This window comes from Pyrgilauda ruficollis, unplaced genomic scaffold (assembly GCF_017590135.1).
Source record: "Pyrgilauda ruficollis isolate IOZ18807 unplaced genomic scaffold, ASM1759013v1 scaffold86, whole genome shotgun sequence".
Taxonomy (NCBI): Eukaryota; Metazoa; Chordata; class Aves; order Passeriformes; family Passeridae; genus Pyrgilauda; species Pyrgilauda ruficollis.
In genome coordinates this window covers 3,918,984-3,935,512 of record NW_024530599.1, presented here as the reverse complement: position 1 = coordinate 3,935,512, position 16,529 = coordinate 3,918,984, and the positions used below count along the sequence as shown (strand labels likewise).

General features: G+C 41.7%; 1 protein-coding gene across 3 annotated transcripts in view; it reads left to right on the top strand.

The window, feature by feature from the left end:
• The first annotated feature begins 3,612 nt into the window (after positions 1-3,612).
• The window catches only part of LCP2 (lymphocyte cytosolic protein 2), a 33,505-nt gene continuing 20,588 nt past the window's right edge, over positions 3,613-16,529 (top strand). The window contains exons 1-4 of one of the 3 annotated variants that reach the window (XM_041488056.1): positions 3,613-3,685; positions 10,382-10,595; positions 13,351-13,413; positions 15,992-16,038. In XM_041488056.1, the coding sequence (XP_041343990.1) occupies positions 10,518-10,595; positions 13,351-13,413; positions 15,992-16,038 (188 nt within the window). In that variant the 5' untranslated portion in view covers positions 3,613-3,685; positions 10,382-10,517. Of the gene's footprint in view, positions 3,686-10,273; positions 10,596-11,332; positions 11,443-13,350; positions 13,414-15,991; positions 16,039-16,529 lie in introns of those variants that run through there. The other 2 variants (XM_041488054.1, XM_041488057.1) reach the window with 2 other exon arrangements.

Sequence of the window (16,529 nt, the reverse complement as noted above, 5' to 3'; positions counted from 1 at the left end):
ATAGTGGAAGGTTGCCTGCCAGTAGAGAAGAGATAATATTAAAGAGAAACAAGAACTGACAACTGAACTGGAAAGCAGAAAAGCAGCTGAGTTATTATTACTGTCCTTGAAAATAGAACAGCTGCAGAGACAGTTACAGGAGGACAAAAAGGAAAACAAAAGTTGGAGGAAAAAGTTTAGCTAATGCTTATGCAGTCTCCAAGTGCTCCTGACATTGTGCAGATTAGAAAATTAACTGCATCTCCTAAAGACTGGCCAAATCCTTGGCCTTGTTACAAAACGAGATGAAATTAAAAAAGACACAGACTTTAATGAACAATTGTCGCAGAGTGCTACTGAAATTTTAGAACACTGAGAAATCCCCGCCTGTGCAACACTAATCGCATGCATTTTGGTATCACCACGAAATTCACTCCATCCCACAACTCAGTAATATGGGTGAGATGTGGCATGGAGTAATTTTCATGGTGATACCAAGAATTCTACATGTAATATCAGACCAATTGACCATTCTCAAGAGCTAGGATTTACAGGTTGTTCACCGAGAAAACAGAGGTGGAAAGAATTATATAATCAAGCATTATTTTCAAGAATTAAAAAAAAATTCAATTCTCCTCCCCGGGGCAAAGGTGAAAGAAAACCCTTACTAAAGTTATTTTAAAAAAATTAAAAGCTGTATAATTTCCAACAGGAGCAGTACACCCCATGATCCTGTCACAGCAGGATGGGGTTTTCCCGAGCATGGCACTTAAATGTAACTTGCTTCAAACTGGCCCTGACGAACGGTACCTTCACTGCTTAGCTCGACTGCATTTCAGGATGCAGAGATGTTCTGAATGGGAAAAGGGACTTTTATCTCTAGTCTGAGCAGTGAAACGAGCTCACATTTTCCATGTAAGTAGGTACAATGGGCCAAAAAGGCAGAATTCAATGGGTTTTCCATACCCCATATTACCCCAGCCAGATGGAAGCACAGAATGGGCTAATGGCCTATTGAAAAAGAGCCCGAAGCCACACAAGGCTGAGAGAGACGTTCAGGGTAAATAATCGCTGTGGGCCAGGTGTGCAAACCCTGAATGAGGTGCTCCACTTTCCATTCAGGGGGAACGTCTGGCAGCTTTACAGTCAGGACAATGTGTTCCTGTAAAAGTAACACAAAACAATGCCTGAGACCAACTAAACCTCGGGGCACACTCACTTGGGAATCTAGGGACAGCAGTGTCTAAAAAAGTGCAAAACAGAATTAGTGCTCCGTGGCTTTTCCCTGTTTTTAATGGGATAATAACTTGTCCGGGCAAACCCCGCGGAGACTTGTATTATTTTACTTTTTCAGAAAATGATACTGGAAATGATGCCAGCATGTCTCCACTAAAAATCAAGTTATCCATTGAAGGACTGCTTATTCTCCTCGCAGAACGAATCAGCACCAGAATGAACCAGACTGAGCACATAAATCACCAAACCTGACCCACCGGCTGGAAACTTTCATTTTCTCCATCTGTAATGGTCACTGTGCTAATGGCTGAAACCACGCCTAAGCCTGCAGGCATTTCAATGACCACTGCTAACGAAGAAGCCATAATTGTACAAATTTAGGAGCTCAGCCTACTAACATGAATTTGGCTGAGGGAAATATCACCATAATATGTGAAGCACAACTTTTAACCGAAAAGGGGGAAATTTATTTATTCAGCTTCCAATGCTGACACAAAATATGAAAGGGAAGTTTTGGTGGATATAGGGTACCCACAGCTGTAAGCGAGTAATGCATACTGGCACAACAACAACGAATTTAAACCTCACAATGCATGCCACTACCTCCCAGTCTCCTGGGAAATCTTATCTCCATAAATTTCTAAAATTGGACGCTGTGCCGTCAAATATACCAGCCAAAACAAGTGCTATTTAATCCTTCATGTTCCTCAAAGCAGTGGAATTATCAATGCAGGTTAATAGCTCTGCAATTAAACCTGCCATTTCTGTCTAGTCCCCGTGCACGGTGGTCGGCGGGGTGGCATGGCTGGACCCTGACCCCCCAAAACCATCGGGGGACAGTGAGAGCTATCCTGGGGACAGAGCTGGGAGCACTAAGTACCACGGATGCTGGAGTCCTAGCAAACAAACGCAGTAACAAATGATTTATACTAATTGAAAGATCCGTTTCGACCTTTCTTATCAGCATTAGGAACTGGCCAATGGCCCTTATCAGATACCTCAACGGGAAAGGATGGAGATAGAAGATCACCAGCAAATAGCGATAAATAGTGATAAAAGATCGCTACATAATAGTGAATGCCACCAGGTGGTGGCACCTCTCCACCTCCAAGTCTTTCATGAAGACTAAAAACCAACTTCGGACGAGCGCGGGGATCCTCTCTGGGGAAACACGTGCTCGAAGCGGGATAAAAATCCAGCCGCGTTCCCTCCCCAGAACCTCGTGCCCGGCCCCGTGGCTCCCGCGATGGCTCCCAGCTCAGGGAAGCGGCCCGAGGGGTGCCTGGGCTGTGTGGAGAGCTCTGCAGGACCCAGTTTTCTTCGCACAGCCCGCGCATCCCCGGCCCCGGCTGAGCCCGGGGTGCGGCCGCTCCGCGCTGGGGCCGGGACCGGCACCGGGACCGGGAGCAGCCCTGCCTGCGCTCCCAGCCGGGCCCGGGGGCTCAGATCCCCGCGGGAAGGGCTGAGCCGTGCCCGCCGCGGCGCTCCCCGCCGCCCCGAGAGCGCTCACCGTGCCGTCCATCCCGCCGCTCCCGGCCGTGCCTTTCCCGCCGCTCGGAACGCTCCAGCCGTGCGGGCCGGGGAGAAGGGGAACCAGCGCCGCCCCCCGCACCGCCCCACCCCGGATGGACCCTCGGCAGCGCCGCGAGGGTCTGGCCTTGCTTTGCCTTGCTGGGCTTTGCCTCTCCTTCTGGTACTTGTCCACCTGTCCGCAAGGGAAGGCAAGCGGTCGCTGTAAGAGGCACAGCAGCACGGCCAAACTCTCATAACAGAAGCGACAAGGTTGGAAGAGACCTTCAAGACCACCTAGTCCAACCATCAGCGTAATTAGACTTCAGATAACAACGTCCCCCAAAGATATGCCGGGTTTGAACCTATTCGTACTTGCAGACCTGGAGGGCTTCGTGCTGCTTTTTCCAATACCGGCTGTGAAAAACGCCAATCACTTGTTTTTTAAATTTCTCTAATGCTCCCCAGTGGATCTGTTTACCAGAACTCTGGTTACTCCTGCTGTGGCAGCTCAGCATTTCAGGCACAGGGATGCAGCCCCACTGTTCCAGACCCCAAAGAACAATTCCAACCCTCCACAGCATTGTCACTTGCCAGGCTGTACTCACTCATTCCATAAGGCCCCAAAGCAGCACCATAGGATCTTGCAGGTCCAGATAATGAGCAGTATCTCACAAAACTGTGGGAAAAGGAAAAAAATTTTCCATCTCGACCTAAGTGTGTAATTACGCTGCCCCTGGTGTTCCTTGACCTTTCCCCCACCCCTGAAGGATCAGGACTGTGACCATCACTCAGACCACCAGACATCAAAATTGCAACAATCAACCACTGACCCTGGTGTTCCTTGGCCTTTCCCCCACCCCTGAAAGATCAAGACTGTGACCATCACTCAGACCACCAGACATCAAAATTGCAACAATCAAGTCTCTTCAATCAAGTCTAGTTACTGGATCCACAGTTGGTGAGCTCTTTCACTCTCATTCTTCCATTCATTTTCTCTCTTACACATTTTTTACCTGTTATTCTATGCTTTTATATTGTTGCATTGCTATAATTAACAACCACAGTGGCTACAACTCTGCTTTCCACTCCTTCTAAACAGATCTAAGATAGACCCTGCATATTTTTATTTACAAACACCACTCATTCAGTGTCATTTCACCTCTAATGCTCCCCAGTGGATCTGTTTACCAGAACTCTGGTTACTCCTGCTGTGGCAGCTCAGCATTTCAGGCACAGGGATGCAGCCCCACTGTTCCAGACCCCAAAGAACAATTCCAACCCTCCACAGCATTGTCACTTGCCAGGCTGTACTCACTCATTCCATAAGGCCCCAAAGCAGCACCACAGGATCTTGCAGGTCCAGATAATGAGCAGTATCTCACAAAACTGTGGGAAAAGGAAAAAAATAAATTACTATAAACCTTGAAATATAGACATGCCCCCAAAAATCATATCAAAGAAATAGAAATGGAATACAAAATTGTAATGATTTCAAAAAAGTTTAAAAGTTTTTGGGTTTTCTCCTTAAGAAGGAAGAAGTAGCTCATCCAGCCAGTCTGCCTTGAGCTGTCCTTTATATTTCTGAAGATAAACTGCTTGGCTATACCACTGTTTTGGTAAAAATCCAAGAGCAAGTAGAAAGGGAAGTTAATGAATCATATCCACAAGGAAAAAAAATTACTAGTGATCCAGACTCCTAAAAGCAATGACACACATCGGGCTGTTAAATAGGCTCTGCTCACCCAAGTACCTGCAAATGGAAACTCACTTCAGCAATGTGGCTATTTGTGCAGTGCTGCTATAAAATGTAACTAGGCTTCTTAGTATTTTGAGTAGAAAAATGACTGATTTTTCCAAAGAATTAGTAACTCATTCCCACATCTAGCTAACGTCAGCTCGCTTTTCCATCTCAGCAAGCCAAGGTGTTGCCACTAGATGGCAAAATGAGACTGAACCTTCTCTCCTACACAATCTCAAATTTTATTCGTTGGATGGAGATGAAAGAGAAAAACATTAATATATTGTTATCCATTTTAATTCTCTGCCATTTGTCTGGTAAGCAGTAGCTGCAGGTATTCAATATGTGAACGGGAAGGTGTGTTATGGGATCGAGGTGAGCTCCTACTCTGCTGCTGCTGCTTCAATCCACATCTCAGAGAAGAGCCCTGACAGATCAGGACTGCTCCAACGGACAAGTACTGTGCTGGCCCTCCTTCATAATGAGCCAGGAGATAAAAGGAATTGTTTTACACCCACGTATAGTACAGTACATGTGTACAGTTTAAAATACATGCAAAATGCTTCTTTATAAGAAAGAAGAGCCTCTTATTCATGTTATTTTGGACATAACAATGAAAAGTTGAAAAGCATGGGGTATTCAACAATTCAGCTCCTTGGAAACTCTAAGCCAGTCATAGAGAGGAACATAAAGATTGAAAACAAAACTAACATTAAAACCAAAACTATACCCAAGATGATGTTGGCTAGCAGCAGCTTTTTTTTTTTTTTCTCCGAGTCACCTGTGTATTTCTGGTCTGTGAAATTCACTCTTGAAAACTTTCAGGACTGACAAAATCTTTTCCTGAGAGGTCTGAAATGACTATATGTTAGTGGAAAAGCTGTAGAAACTTTTTTATTTTTCACAGCATTGCAAAAATCACAAGTGCTTTTTTTATTGGTCAGCAAGCTATTGAAATGTTTTGAGAATTGGAAATCTCTTGGATCAGAATCCAGTTCTGAGTTTGTGTATGGACAGGAACATTGCAACTGCAACAATGACCAAAATCCCACCTTGGCAACCAGTTTACAGTATAAACTCTGCAAGTTTCTATAGAACTGAAGCTACAAAGTAGCTTTGTTTAGGTTAGAAAACAACTGCCTGACTGAATAAAAGGAGATCACTTAGAAACAATGTCAGAGCCAATAAGCTGCTTATGGGTGTCAATAGGTCATTTGATTAAAATAGCAAAATGGGTTGAGTTAAAATAATCATCATATCTTTAGCTGTCAGAATAGTTGGATATACTTGAAATACTGCTGTTTAAAAGACTTAAATGAAACAAAAATCATAACTTTTGTTCCAGCATCATTGTGAAAGAGAACAATTTTTAGTTTTTAAAATAAACCTGTACCAAAAAACAAAACAAAACAAAACAAAACAAAACAAAACAAAACAAAACAAAACAAAACAAAACAAAACAAAACAAAACAAAACAAAAAAAAAACAAAAAAAAAAACACCAAAACCAAAAAAACCCCTACCACAACCCAAAAGAAGGCAAAGCAAATGGAAAGGCTGATATGGAAGCACTGAATGAGAATTCCTCAGGTTTCACCTCCACCCAGGGACAGCAGCTCCCACAGGCTGGTTTCCAGTCGAGCTGGAGGTTCCCCAGCACAGCCCAATCCTGCAGTGGGGACAGGAGGGGCAGGGATGGCTGGGAGCCAGAACAGGAGCTGTGCTGGCAAAAGGGAGCCGGGCTGGTGGGAAAAAGCCCTGGGGGAGCTGGAGCCTTGCGGAGCCGAGGTGTTGGCAGCTCCCGGGCAGCAGGCTGGCTGGAGCCGGGCGGGGAATCTGCTTCGTGGCAGCACGGTGGGAGGTTTGAGCAGTCAGCCCAGACTGAAGGGCGTGTGCTTACCGGGCTTCATCCTTACCTTCAGCTCCAACGCCTCCATCAAACTGGTGACCTAAGGCACCTGAGGAACTGGTTTGTTCACTGGCACAGGTCTGTTCCTGAAGGCACTGTCAGTTCAGAAGGGTCCTGTCCAAACCAGGACATTTCCAGGTGTCCTTTTGGCCCCTTCTGTGTCACAGCACAGCTGACCCTCTTTGGCAGCTCCTGAACTGAGCTGCACTGAGGAGCCCAAGCACTGGAGGAGAGTTCTTCAGTCCCAATTCCTCCTTCTCAAGCTTGCAGCAGCTTTTCTTGTTAGCCAAGCCCTTCACTGCTCATGAGAACAACTGACTGCTATGTGACTGTTGTCACAAAGTTTATCTCCTTTTTTCCTTCCCTTATCTCCAACTTCCCTTTCTCAGACTTAGCAAGCATTTTTTTTCAGTCTTTCCTCGGCAGACAGCTCTATTGAGGCCTCCTACGTGTTCTCTGCATTGGTTTGCAGCATTTCTGGACAAACCAGACACATTATGTCACTTATGGCCCAAACAGAGTGGATTGAAACATGTTCCTGAGCAAACTGCTCTCGCTAGGATATCTCTAAGTATTTGCCTTATTTTTTAGAGGACTTTAGTAAATATTTGATTCTCCTTGGTTTCTGAATAGAGTCCAGCTGCACTCTACAGTGGCTGTATTTTAGGATTTCAGGTCTTTTGGAATTGCCTAAACTCCATCTTGACACCTATTCAGAGGAACACAATTCACTGGCAAGGGAAAAGATGCTTCTTCAAGTATGCATATTTTTTTTTCCATCCAGGAAAATCTTTGCTGAGGATTGAGTTCCTATAGAGAACACTTTTTTTTTTTTGTTTGTTTGCTTTATGTGAAATTGGATATGAAGCCAGTGTCTCAGACACAGTTTTATTCAAGCCATACCTTCCAGAGGCAGGTAGGTTGGTTAGCATTTCCCTCAGCTGCTGTTCCCATTAAAGTCTCACATTCAGGGTCCATCTCTTGCACTGGCAGTCACCAGGCTGGGGAGGAAGCCTCAAAGTTCCATTCCTGCAAATTGCTTTTTCAAATTGGCCTAGGTGTGAATGTGAATATTCTGATATTTTCCCCAGGGGGAGTCTAATTGACACCTGAGCCAGGTGTGTAAGGGAGGACACTGAGGTGGTGAAAAGCATTATCCCACCTCACAGGGTCTGCTTCTCTTATCTCCCTTATGTGGCTCTGAACCCAGCTCGTTGCTAAGCAAAGGTCGCTTTGTTGTGCTCATCCTCCCGAGGTGGGTGATGAAAATATCTGAAATTTCAGAAAATATCTGAGGTTTGTCCACCACACATCCAAAACCTCTCCTTCCCTTCAGTCGGCCTCAGCAAAGCACCAAATTAATGCTGACATTTCAGTCTCTCACAGTTGCAGGTAGGTAATAGAGCCTGGGCATTGGGCATGCCATGTTAAAAGGGCAGCTGTAGGCTGTCTAGGGTAAAAATTTCCAGGGTGAAAGGAAGAATCTACCCCAGTCTTTTAAAAACAAATTTGGACAGGACAAAAGAAAACCACTTTGCTTTGGGAGTGAGATGAACATGAAGACGAAATTCTTCCAAGGTTTGAACTTTTTTTGTTTGACTCTAAGGATATGGACACCTAACCTGAGTTACTCTAGAAAAATAAACCCTTCTGAAAGTGGTTCAAAGCCCTTGACTCCACTTAAAACAGGGACAGAAGACCACCAGAGAGAGGTGAGAGAAAAAGGAAAATGCTGCTGCTCTTTGAAGCCAGCAGAATTGAATTTCCCCCCACTGTTGCCTAAAATGGTTTGAGTCTCACATTTTCAAACATCAATCACCACACCATCACTGCATTAGAAAGAACTTACCATTGGCAGCTGTTACTGAGGAGACACTTTTTTGGTGTGAAGGTTGTGTCACTGCAGGCTATAAAATACCTATGAAACACATAGTTCTTTAAAAAGAGGGAAAAAAAGTCTCAATAAAAAGATATGTACCTGATAATAGCAGTAAAGCCAGTGTTCCTTAGCTTTTGAAAATCTAAGAGCTTAAAATCCATCTCATGAGATTGCCAACTGCTGTAGTATATCTGAAAATTCAAATATAGAAAATACAAAGTGGTGTTTCCTCAGCAAGCCTTGCTGGGGCACCACATCTGATGTGTTTATGGTTTACAAAAGAAGTTGTAGAGAAAGACAGAGCTCAAGTTCGTGTGCAGCTGGGTTTTGCAAGAAATGCATGAAATCTGCACATAGCTATGATGTACTCAGTGCCACAGACAGGATGCAGGCAAATAATAATAGATACATGTGTTAGAATTTCTGTGTTAGCTGCTCTGAGCCTGGGAGATCCGCTTCAGAGGTAACTGCTTTCCTCCTTTCTCAGCATCAGAATAAATGATGCTGTAATTCTCCTACAACACCAGCAGCATAATTTTTCACCAGACTAATTAGTTTCATATTAGTACAAATAAGGAGTAACACAATTGCAATTAGATCTGCTGCACTGGGTTTGGGATAGAAACTAGATTAGAAGGTAATGAAACACATCTTAGAATAAGCAATTAGAAATTTAACACAGGCTTCTTCCTGTCTCCCTGCTTGTTGCCCTGTGGAATCCAGGGGCTGTGATGGGATGGCTGAGGTGTACTTGTGTAACCTCCCCTTTCCCACTGCTGACAATGCACCAGCAAAGCAACTTTTCCTTTGGGGATACTTTGGCACCAGTTCATTCAGTCCTATTTCATCCCCAGACCTAGAGGTGATAATATTTCTGTGATATTGTCAGGACATGCCTCAGATGATTTCAAGTAAGAACCCAGAAAACACAGCTGCAGCATGTATTTGATAAATGCTACTCTGCCTAGAACAGCTCTGACAGCAGTTTAATTTCAGGGAGTTTTAAATACCATGCTGCCATCATTTACCAGAATTTCTCCAGAAAAAAAGTAAGCTACTCTAAATCAGGCTCTGAATTTCAGAAGGAAAGCTCTTACTGTGCAGACCTGCAGGTTTGATCTCAAATACATGCACTCGTGTGCAACACACCTGCAGATTGCAGACAGGGTTAGGAGGCCATCAGTGACAGGGGACAAGAGGGGTGCATTCCATTTCTTCATAAAAAGAAGAAATTTCCTTCCCAGTGCTTCAGAACTGTGCCCCTATTCTGACCAGTGCAGGAAGCTCAGGAATTGCCACCTTTTGTGCAGTCTAATGGAGGAGTGACCCAAGGATTCACAGCAGCACAGCTTTGGGAGAAGGCTCCACAACAAGAAAAGGGAGAATGGACTTGCTGGCAGTTTTGAAAAACCAGACACATTGAATAATTGGAATTATTCAATGAAATCTCAGCAAAGGCACCTACTGATAGGAGGGTGCCTGAATTGGTTGTGCAGGACACATGGAAGTCTATCATGTCCCTGTGGTAATAATATGGTTTTGTGGATTCATTTTCAGATACAAAAGTCCTCATAAGAAGTAGCCAAAAAAGGAACCATTGATACAATGGCAACAGAATATTTTTTTATCTAAACTTGTACGTTTTTTAGTTTCACTGAGTGATTCTTTATTTGAAGGGATGCTGACTGTAATTCCATCATTAATTCATTAGTTCCTCATTATGTACAGCTCTGACAATAACCTCTAATTGTACAAGGAAGGATATTTCAGGTATTGAGGTAAATTAAAGCAGTTTCTCTTAAGTGAACATTTTCTTCTTAGGGGGGCTTACCAGAAGAGTAACCCACAGCTATGCAGATAATATAACAATATTTTAATGCATGTATAATGTGAGTAAATACATATTTATGTATGTAATTAAAAGCAATTAGGGTCCATAGGCATTTACTTCTATGTCACAGGCAGAGCATTTTCAAGCCTCTGCTGTGCTTCCTTGTTTACTTATTTATATTCAGAGAAAGGAAGTGGTGAGGGTGACTAGCTGAAACTTCTCAGAGAAGAGACCATTTTGTACCAGAGGAAGCAGTGTCTCTCTGCAACGAACTCACAGCATAATTTCAATTGACCAGAACAGTTCCTTGACAGAAGCAGCTGGAGGTTGGGCAAGGAATTCCTTGGAGGTGGCCACAGAGAGGGAATCCATGGCTGTGTCACTGGCAGCAGGGCTGTGAACACTCCTGAGTGCTTTGGGGAGGAAAACCAACCATGGACCTGCGGAACGTCCCCTACCGCTCCGACGTGCTCACCTGGGACCCAGATGACTTGGCAGAATATTTCAGGACGGTGAGTTTGGCTGTGCTTTGTCTTCATCTGATGGAGGAGCAAACTGCTGGAACATTGGTTGGGCTAAATTCAGATATTTTATAACAGGCAAAGCTCGCTGCTGAACTAAAAGCAAAACCGCTGTCAAATGAGGAGCTGAGCTCAACTGGTCAGTGAAAATGAATCTTGAAAGGGATTTTTAAATTGGGTGTAAGAGAACCTTGTGGCTTAGTTGGAGAAAATAAACAGGTCGCTGCAATGCTTGTTGGTGTCACACGTTAACAGCTGCAGAAGGCACTAAGGTGTGAAGATTACAAGTTTTCTGTTTCATCTTCAATGATTTTCAGAAGTGATATTTTTTGCCAAATTGCTGGGTGTAACAAAGAACCTCTGAATGTCTTTGTTAATCACATCCATGGCTAGACTTGTAAAACTTGGCACACCTTGGGCTTAATTTTGAAATAATGTGAAGGGTTTTTTTTCTTTCAATGGCTCCTACAACTCTGTGAGAGTCTAATCTGGGGAGTTGAGGCAAGTTTGATAGTAGAACGCAGAACTACTTAATAAAGATGAGCAGATCAAACACAGAATCTGTGTCTACCAAATCTCCAGAGAAGTGAAACTGCCAACTACTCACAAGCCCCTAATTTTGGGGCTCAGGAGTTAGTGGCACAGGAAAGTGAAACCAAAAACTGGAGATGGAACAGATGAGATCATTATCAACAGGTAACTTCAGACGAGTACGAAAAACATGACAGCAGCGGTGCAGAGGGAAGTTGGACCATCATTTCCAAGAAATTAGGAAGGAAAAAACGGCTTTCTGACAGATCTGATAATAACATTCTGAACAGAGAGAAAAGGATCAACTGTAAGTTCCACCATAACTGAGTGCACATTTATCTGTAGTGCCTCCCTTCTAGTGATCAGGACACTCTCCAGAATGGAGATAATCAGGGCAAAAGCTGTTTAAGTCATCTAAAAAACCTGAGTAAGACAAGAATGTCAGCCCAAGTCAGCCAGCTCTGGGTGCCTGTCACAAGTGACCAGATCTTATCCCCAGATAAACTCAGAGAATATGATATACTCAGAGATATACATAAACTCAGAGATATTATCACTGAGATAAACTCAGAGAATATGATATACTCAGAGATATATATAAACTCAGAGATATTATCTCTGAGATAAACTCAGAGAATGAATGAACCAAATTTTCAAATAATTTCTGGGTTTTTTTTTTTTTGTTTAGAAAAAGCAAAGATGTTCATATTTGGGATATTGCAAGGTTTATTTTTAATAGCTAAACAGCATTTTTAATAGATTGTTTTTATCAATTTTTATAGTATTATTTTTATCATATTATTTTTCAATATTTATAATAGTTTCCAATATTTTCAATATTATTCAATTTTTCAATATTTATACATTATTTTTACAATATTATTTTTACCATATTATTATTTTTATCATATTTTTATCAATTATTTCAAGATTGATACACAGTGATTGACACAGTGCTGTGTTGCTTCCCCCTGCATACAGATCTGTGCTGGTAGCACCACGATAGCACTCACTGTAGGAAAGAAATTATTTACAGGTTTAAGTCCTCAGCTTGTACAAAAGTTTTAATCTGTATCCTAAAATATTTACCTGATTTAGGTCTTTTTCTTCATATGAATAACTGAACGGTGGCTCCTAAAAATATCCTCTCTGCTGTTGGGGTGTTTCCAGGCTCTGTACGCCAGGTTACAATGTTACACCTTAAAATGAAAAAGGGATAGAACTACAAAGGAAATAAAGGTCCCTGTAGGAGCTTCTCTGCTGTGGGGAGCTGTCCCAGCAGCACAGGCTCCTTGGTCTGCAGAACTTTCACTGACTCAAGTTTCAGACAGAATAAGAGTTATTCTTTTGTCTCGAAGCCTCCAAAAGTCACTTTGTCTGCCTGCTCTTTGGGCTCCTTCTGATATGGACCTGACCCAGCTGAAACAGAAAACTACCAGAAAATAAATATAAACATATAAATAGAAATATAGAAATATCAAATATAAAATATAAAAATTATAGATAGATATATATATAATTATATATAAAAATATATATTTATATATAAATATAAATATAAAAATATAAATTGTGTTCCTATATTATGCGATTACTGTTCAAATTAAAAAAAAACAAAACAAACAAAACCAAACTTAGGACAACTGTTGGAAATGTTTAAATGTCATGTCTTGTTCTGTGGTCAGCCTGTACCTGAGCAGCTTCTAAAGAGCATATCCTTGTCCTAAATGCTACTGGAAAGCACAACCCTGTGCAAAAGCTTTACAAATATTTTAGATAATTTCCAGGACTAACAAATGAGATTTCCATTCAGAAGCGAAAGCTTTTTGATCACAATAGTGAATTCTGTGACTGGGATCAGTCAGCTTTGGTATTCCTGGATAATAGTAGGGCTTTTGCTCTACTTCTGCAGCTGCTCATCCCAGTCAGTACCACAATAATCCATTTTTTCAGATATTTCTTTGGGCCAGGCAACAGTGAGGTGATTTGTAAATGTAAGGAATAATGTGTTCCTAAATGGATGAAAACCTTTAAGTTCACTGAAGGATGTCTGTCATAAAAATCCATGTTTATGGGACACAATGAGCCATTTAGGCAGGCCATAGCCTACAAAAAGATATCTTGAAAGCATCTACTCAAAGCCAGCCATATATTTAAGAGTCTTAATTGATTCTTAGAGTTAAGGGTGCAATAATCATCTTCTTCTCATTGACAGCTAAAATACAAGGACTGTGAGAAAGTCGTGAGGAAGCACAGCATAAATGGACAGAGGTTTTTGGTAAGTGGAGCTGTAAAATTCCTTCCTGTAAAATTCCAGCCACGTGATGTTTCTGACTCCTCCTTATTTTGCACTGGCAGATGAAGAGCCACCTTCCAGGTGGTTCCTGGGGTATAAATATGGGAGGTCAATGCTTTTGCTACAATCAGCCAGACAACTTGCATTAAATATGGAATGCTGGGAGCCCAAGCATGCTGTTCAATATGAATATTTTTTAATATTTTTTAAATTGACAGGGAAGTTCTGAACAAATAATCTTCTCTTGAATTCACCTCTTCCTTTATAGGAAGTTCTTGTTTTCAAATATTAACAACAGAAAACCCACATTTATTTATTATCCTCTCATACTAAAGACAGAGCCCTGCTCAGGATGACTGGCCTTTCATTGGAATAACTCCTTCATTCCTTTATAGATAAAATCAGATTTCTTCTGTAGCAATACACAAAGGCAATAAAATATAAGACCATCAAAACTAGTAAGCAAAGTCCCAGTGGCTTTAAATCAACATTGTTCAAGGCTTGGCTTAATTTTAGAAAAAAGCTGATAACTTCCACTGACATAGCAGCTGTTTCCAGGTCTTAAATACATATCCATGAAGATGTGTAGGAGCTTTTAGTATTACTGCTTTTTACTTTTATTTTCAAATATTAGCCATTCTATTTCCCCAGAAGTAATATATTTTTTTCTATTTAATTACTCATAGTGGGGAGATCTCTGCATATTGCCTCTAAAGTTTTGTATTTTTCATTTACTTGTCCTAATGTTCAGTTTTTTGACATTTCATTGGAACAAAACATAAAATTTTTCAAGCCCCTGTTGTAGGAACAGGATTTGACCCCTCCCTGCTGCTGGAGGGTGCAGTCAGGATGGTTCAGATGTGTCATGGGGTTTGTTCTTCCAGCCCCAGGAGATTCTCCTCAGCTCAGGCACTGAGGGTCTGTCGCTGGGGTGGGACTTCTGCCTCTGGAAGCACAATGACATTCTGGGAGTTTGTGGGGTGCCAATAGAAAGTGCAATAACCCTGTGATTTCTAAGCGATTTTTGTGATTTTCTATTACTTCCAGAGTTTTCTGTAATTAGCTCAGAGTGCAGCAGCTCTTCAGAGGCTCCCAGCAGATTTGAAGGATGTTTTCTACTGAGCAAGCCAAGCAGCTGCTCACCTCTGCTTGAGCTCTTTTTAAGCTTTTGAATTACTTGGCAATTGTATAATGGAAAAAAAAAAGGAAAATGTTCTCTTGTTAAACAGAACCACAGAGGAAGATGTCCAGTAAAATATTCCAGAGTACAAAGCAATCTGGGAAAAAATTGCTTCTCTTTGTGAATGGTTTTCCTAAGGAACATCTTTTTTGCTCAGAAGCAGTGTCTGCTCAGGCTAAGTGTCTGCTGGGTTTGTAGCTCTTGTCAGATCTACATGACAAACCTGGTGTAAAAATGTTGCTCTAAAATTAATCAGAATAACATCCTAATTTCAGAGTCACCTTTCTGTGTCCACTGGCTACCACAAGGAAAGACCTATTGAAATGCAGTGGGAATAATGCCAAAGGGGTTCCATGTAACTTATTCTAATAAAATTCTCTATTATTTAAAACAGAAATGTGCCCTTGTAAAAGAGTTTATACCTCTAATATATGTCAGATTTATCACCAGAATAGAACTCCAGAGAGAAGCTTAAAAAGCCTTTAGAAAAAAATATGATTCTTCAGGAAGTACTGCAAGACATTTCCATAAAAGCAGGACATTTTGCCTGTGTTTCACTCCTCCCAGAGGCAAAATAGTGTGGAAAAACACAGATAGGATTTGTTCTATCCTTTGACACTGACAGCTTTGTGAACCAATGTCTAATTAGAAATCTATTATTGTTACCAGTAAAAAAGACAAAAAGAACCAGGCTATCATCCCTGTTCCAAAGAGAATTCATGACGCTTGTGATTAACTAAACAAAACACTAAATCAACAAAATCCAAACTCTTCATAATTCCTGAATCCATCCTAACTGTGGACTTGCACATGCTGGAGGAAGAGAAGGGATGACTCTGCAGGAGCATCAGGAAAGGTTTCCAGAGACAATCTCAGTCAGGAGGAACATCAGTCCAGAGGCTGAGGGGGAACAAACATCCTCTCCTATCCCTGGCTCTGGAAGGATTTTTTAGGTTCTAGTTTTTTTAGGTTCTAGGATTATTTAGGTTCTAGGGGGAACAAACATCCTCCCCTATCCCTGGCTCTGGAAGGATTTTTTAGGCTGCCAAGGCTGCTTTTAAGTCCAAGGAGTTTTCCAGCTCTGTGTCCCCTGGAACAGGGGATTCTTCGTGTACTCTGTTACAGATAAGGTTCTTAGAACAACACTCCAGCCAAAGGTTCTGTATTTTAAAATCTACCCTGAAATTTTGCAATCAGGCACAGTCTTGCCTAATTTCACTGTGCAGACACAAAGGAATTCAATATACCTGGCTTCTGAAGTCACATAAATACCACATGAATTGATGCCACATTTTGAATATATGTGTATGACTCACTTGGATCAGTCACAGGGTGTTCCATGGACAATTTTGTCACATATCCCATGTGTTTCCTTTCCAGAACATGTCTGAAAATGATATTCAGAAATTCCCAAAGCTCAGAGTGCCGTAAGTAAAGTCAAACTATTTTAATGTTAAAAATGATTTTAGCTGTTTAGCGCTGAAGTCTCATAGGAAATATCAGGCAAATGATTTGTGAGTGATTGGTTAGAGACTTGTTTACTGGAGTGTACTGAGAGAAAAAGAAGAATATTCCAAAATAAAGTGAGTTTTGTCATGACTGCTCAAGCGAAATGATACAATACAAGAAGATTGGCTGGGGGATGTTCAAAAGAACTCGTGCATAAATTCTCTGACTGACAGCAGCTCCACAAAGGTTAAACTTTCGTGCAAGTATTACCTTTGAAGTATGACTTAACTGTTCACTGCTTAACTGTTGACTTTAACTTAAAGGAAAAAAAAAAAGTCAGTTATGTCCACAACAGCTGAGGATTTGAAATTGTTTTCATGTGCTTTTGCTTTAGGTGGGTGTTCAAGAGAAATCAGTCTGGACCATGTGATTCAATGTTCAATAGCTTTTCTCAGCTTCTGTGGATTAG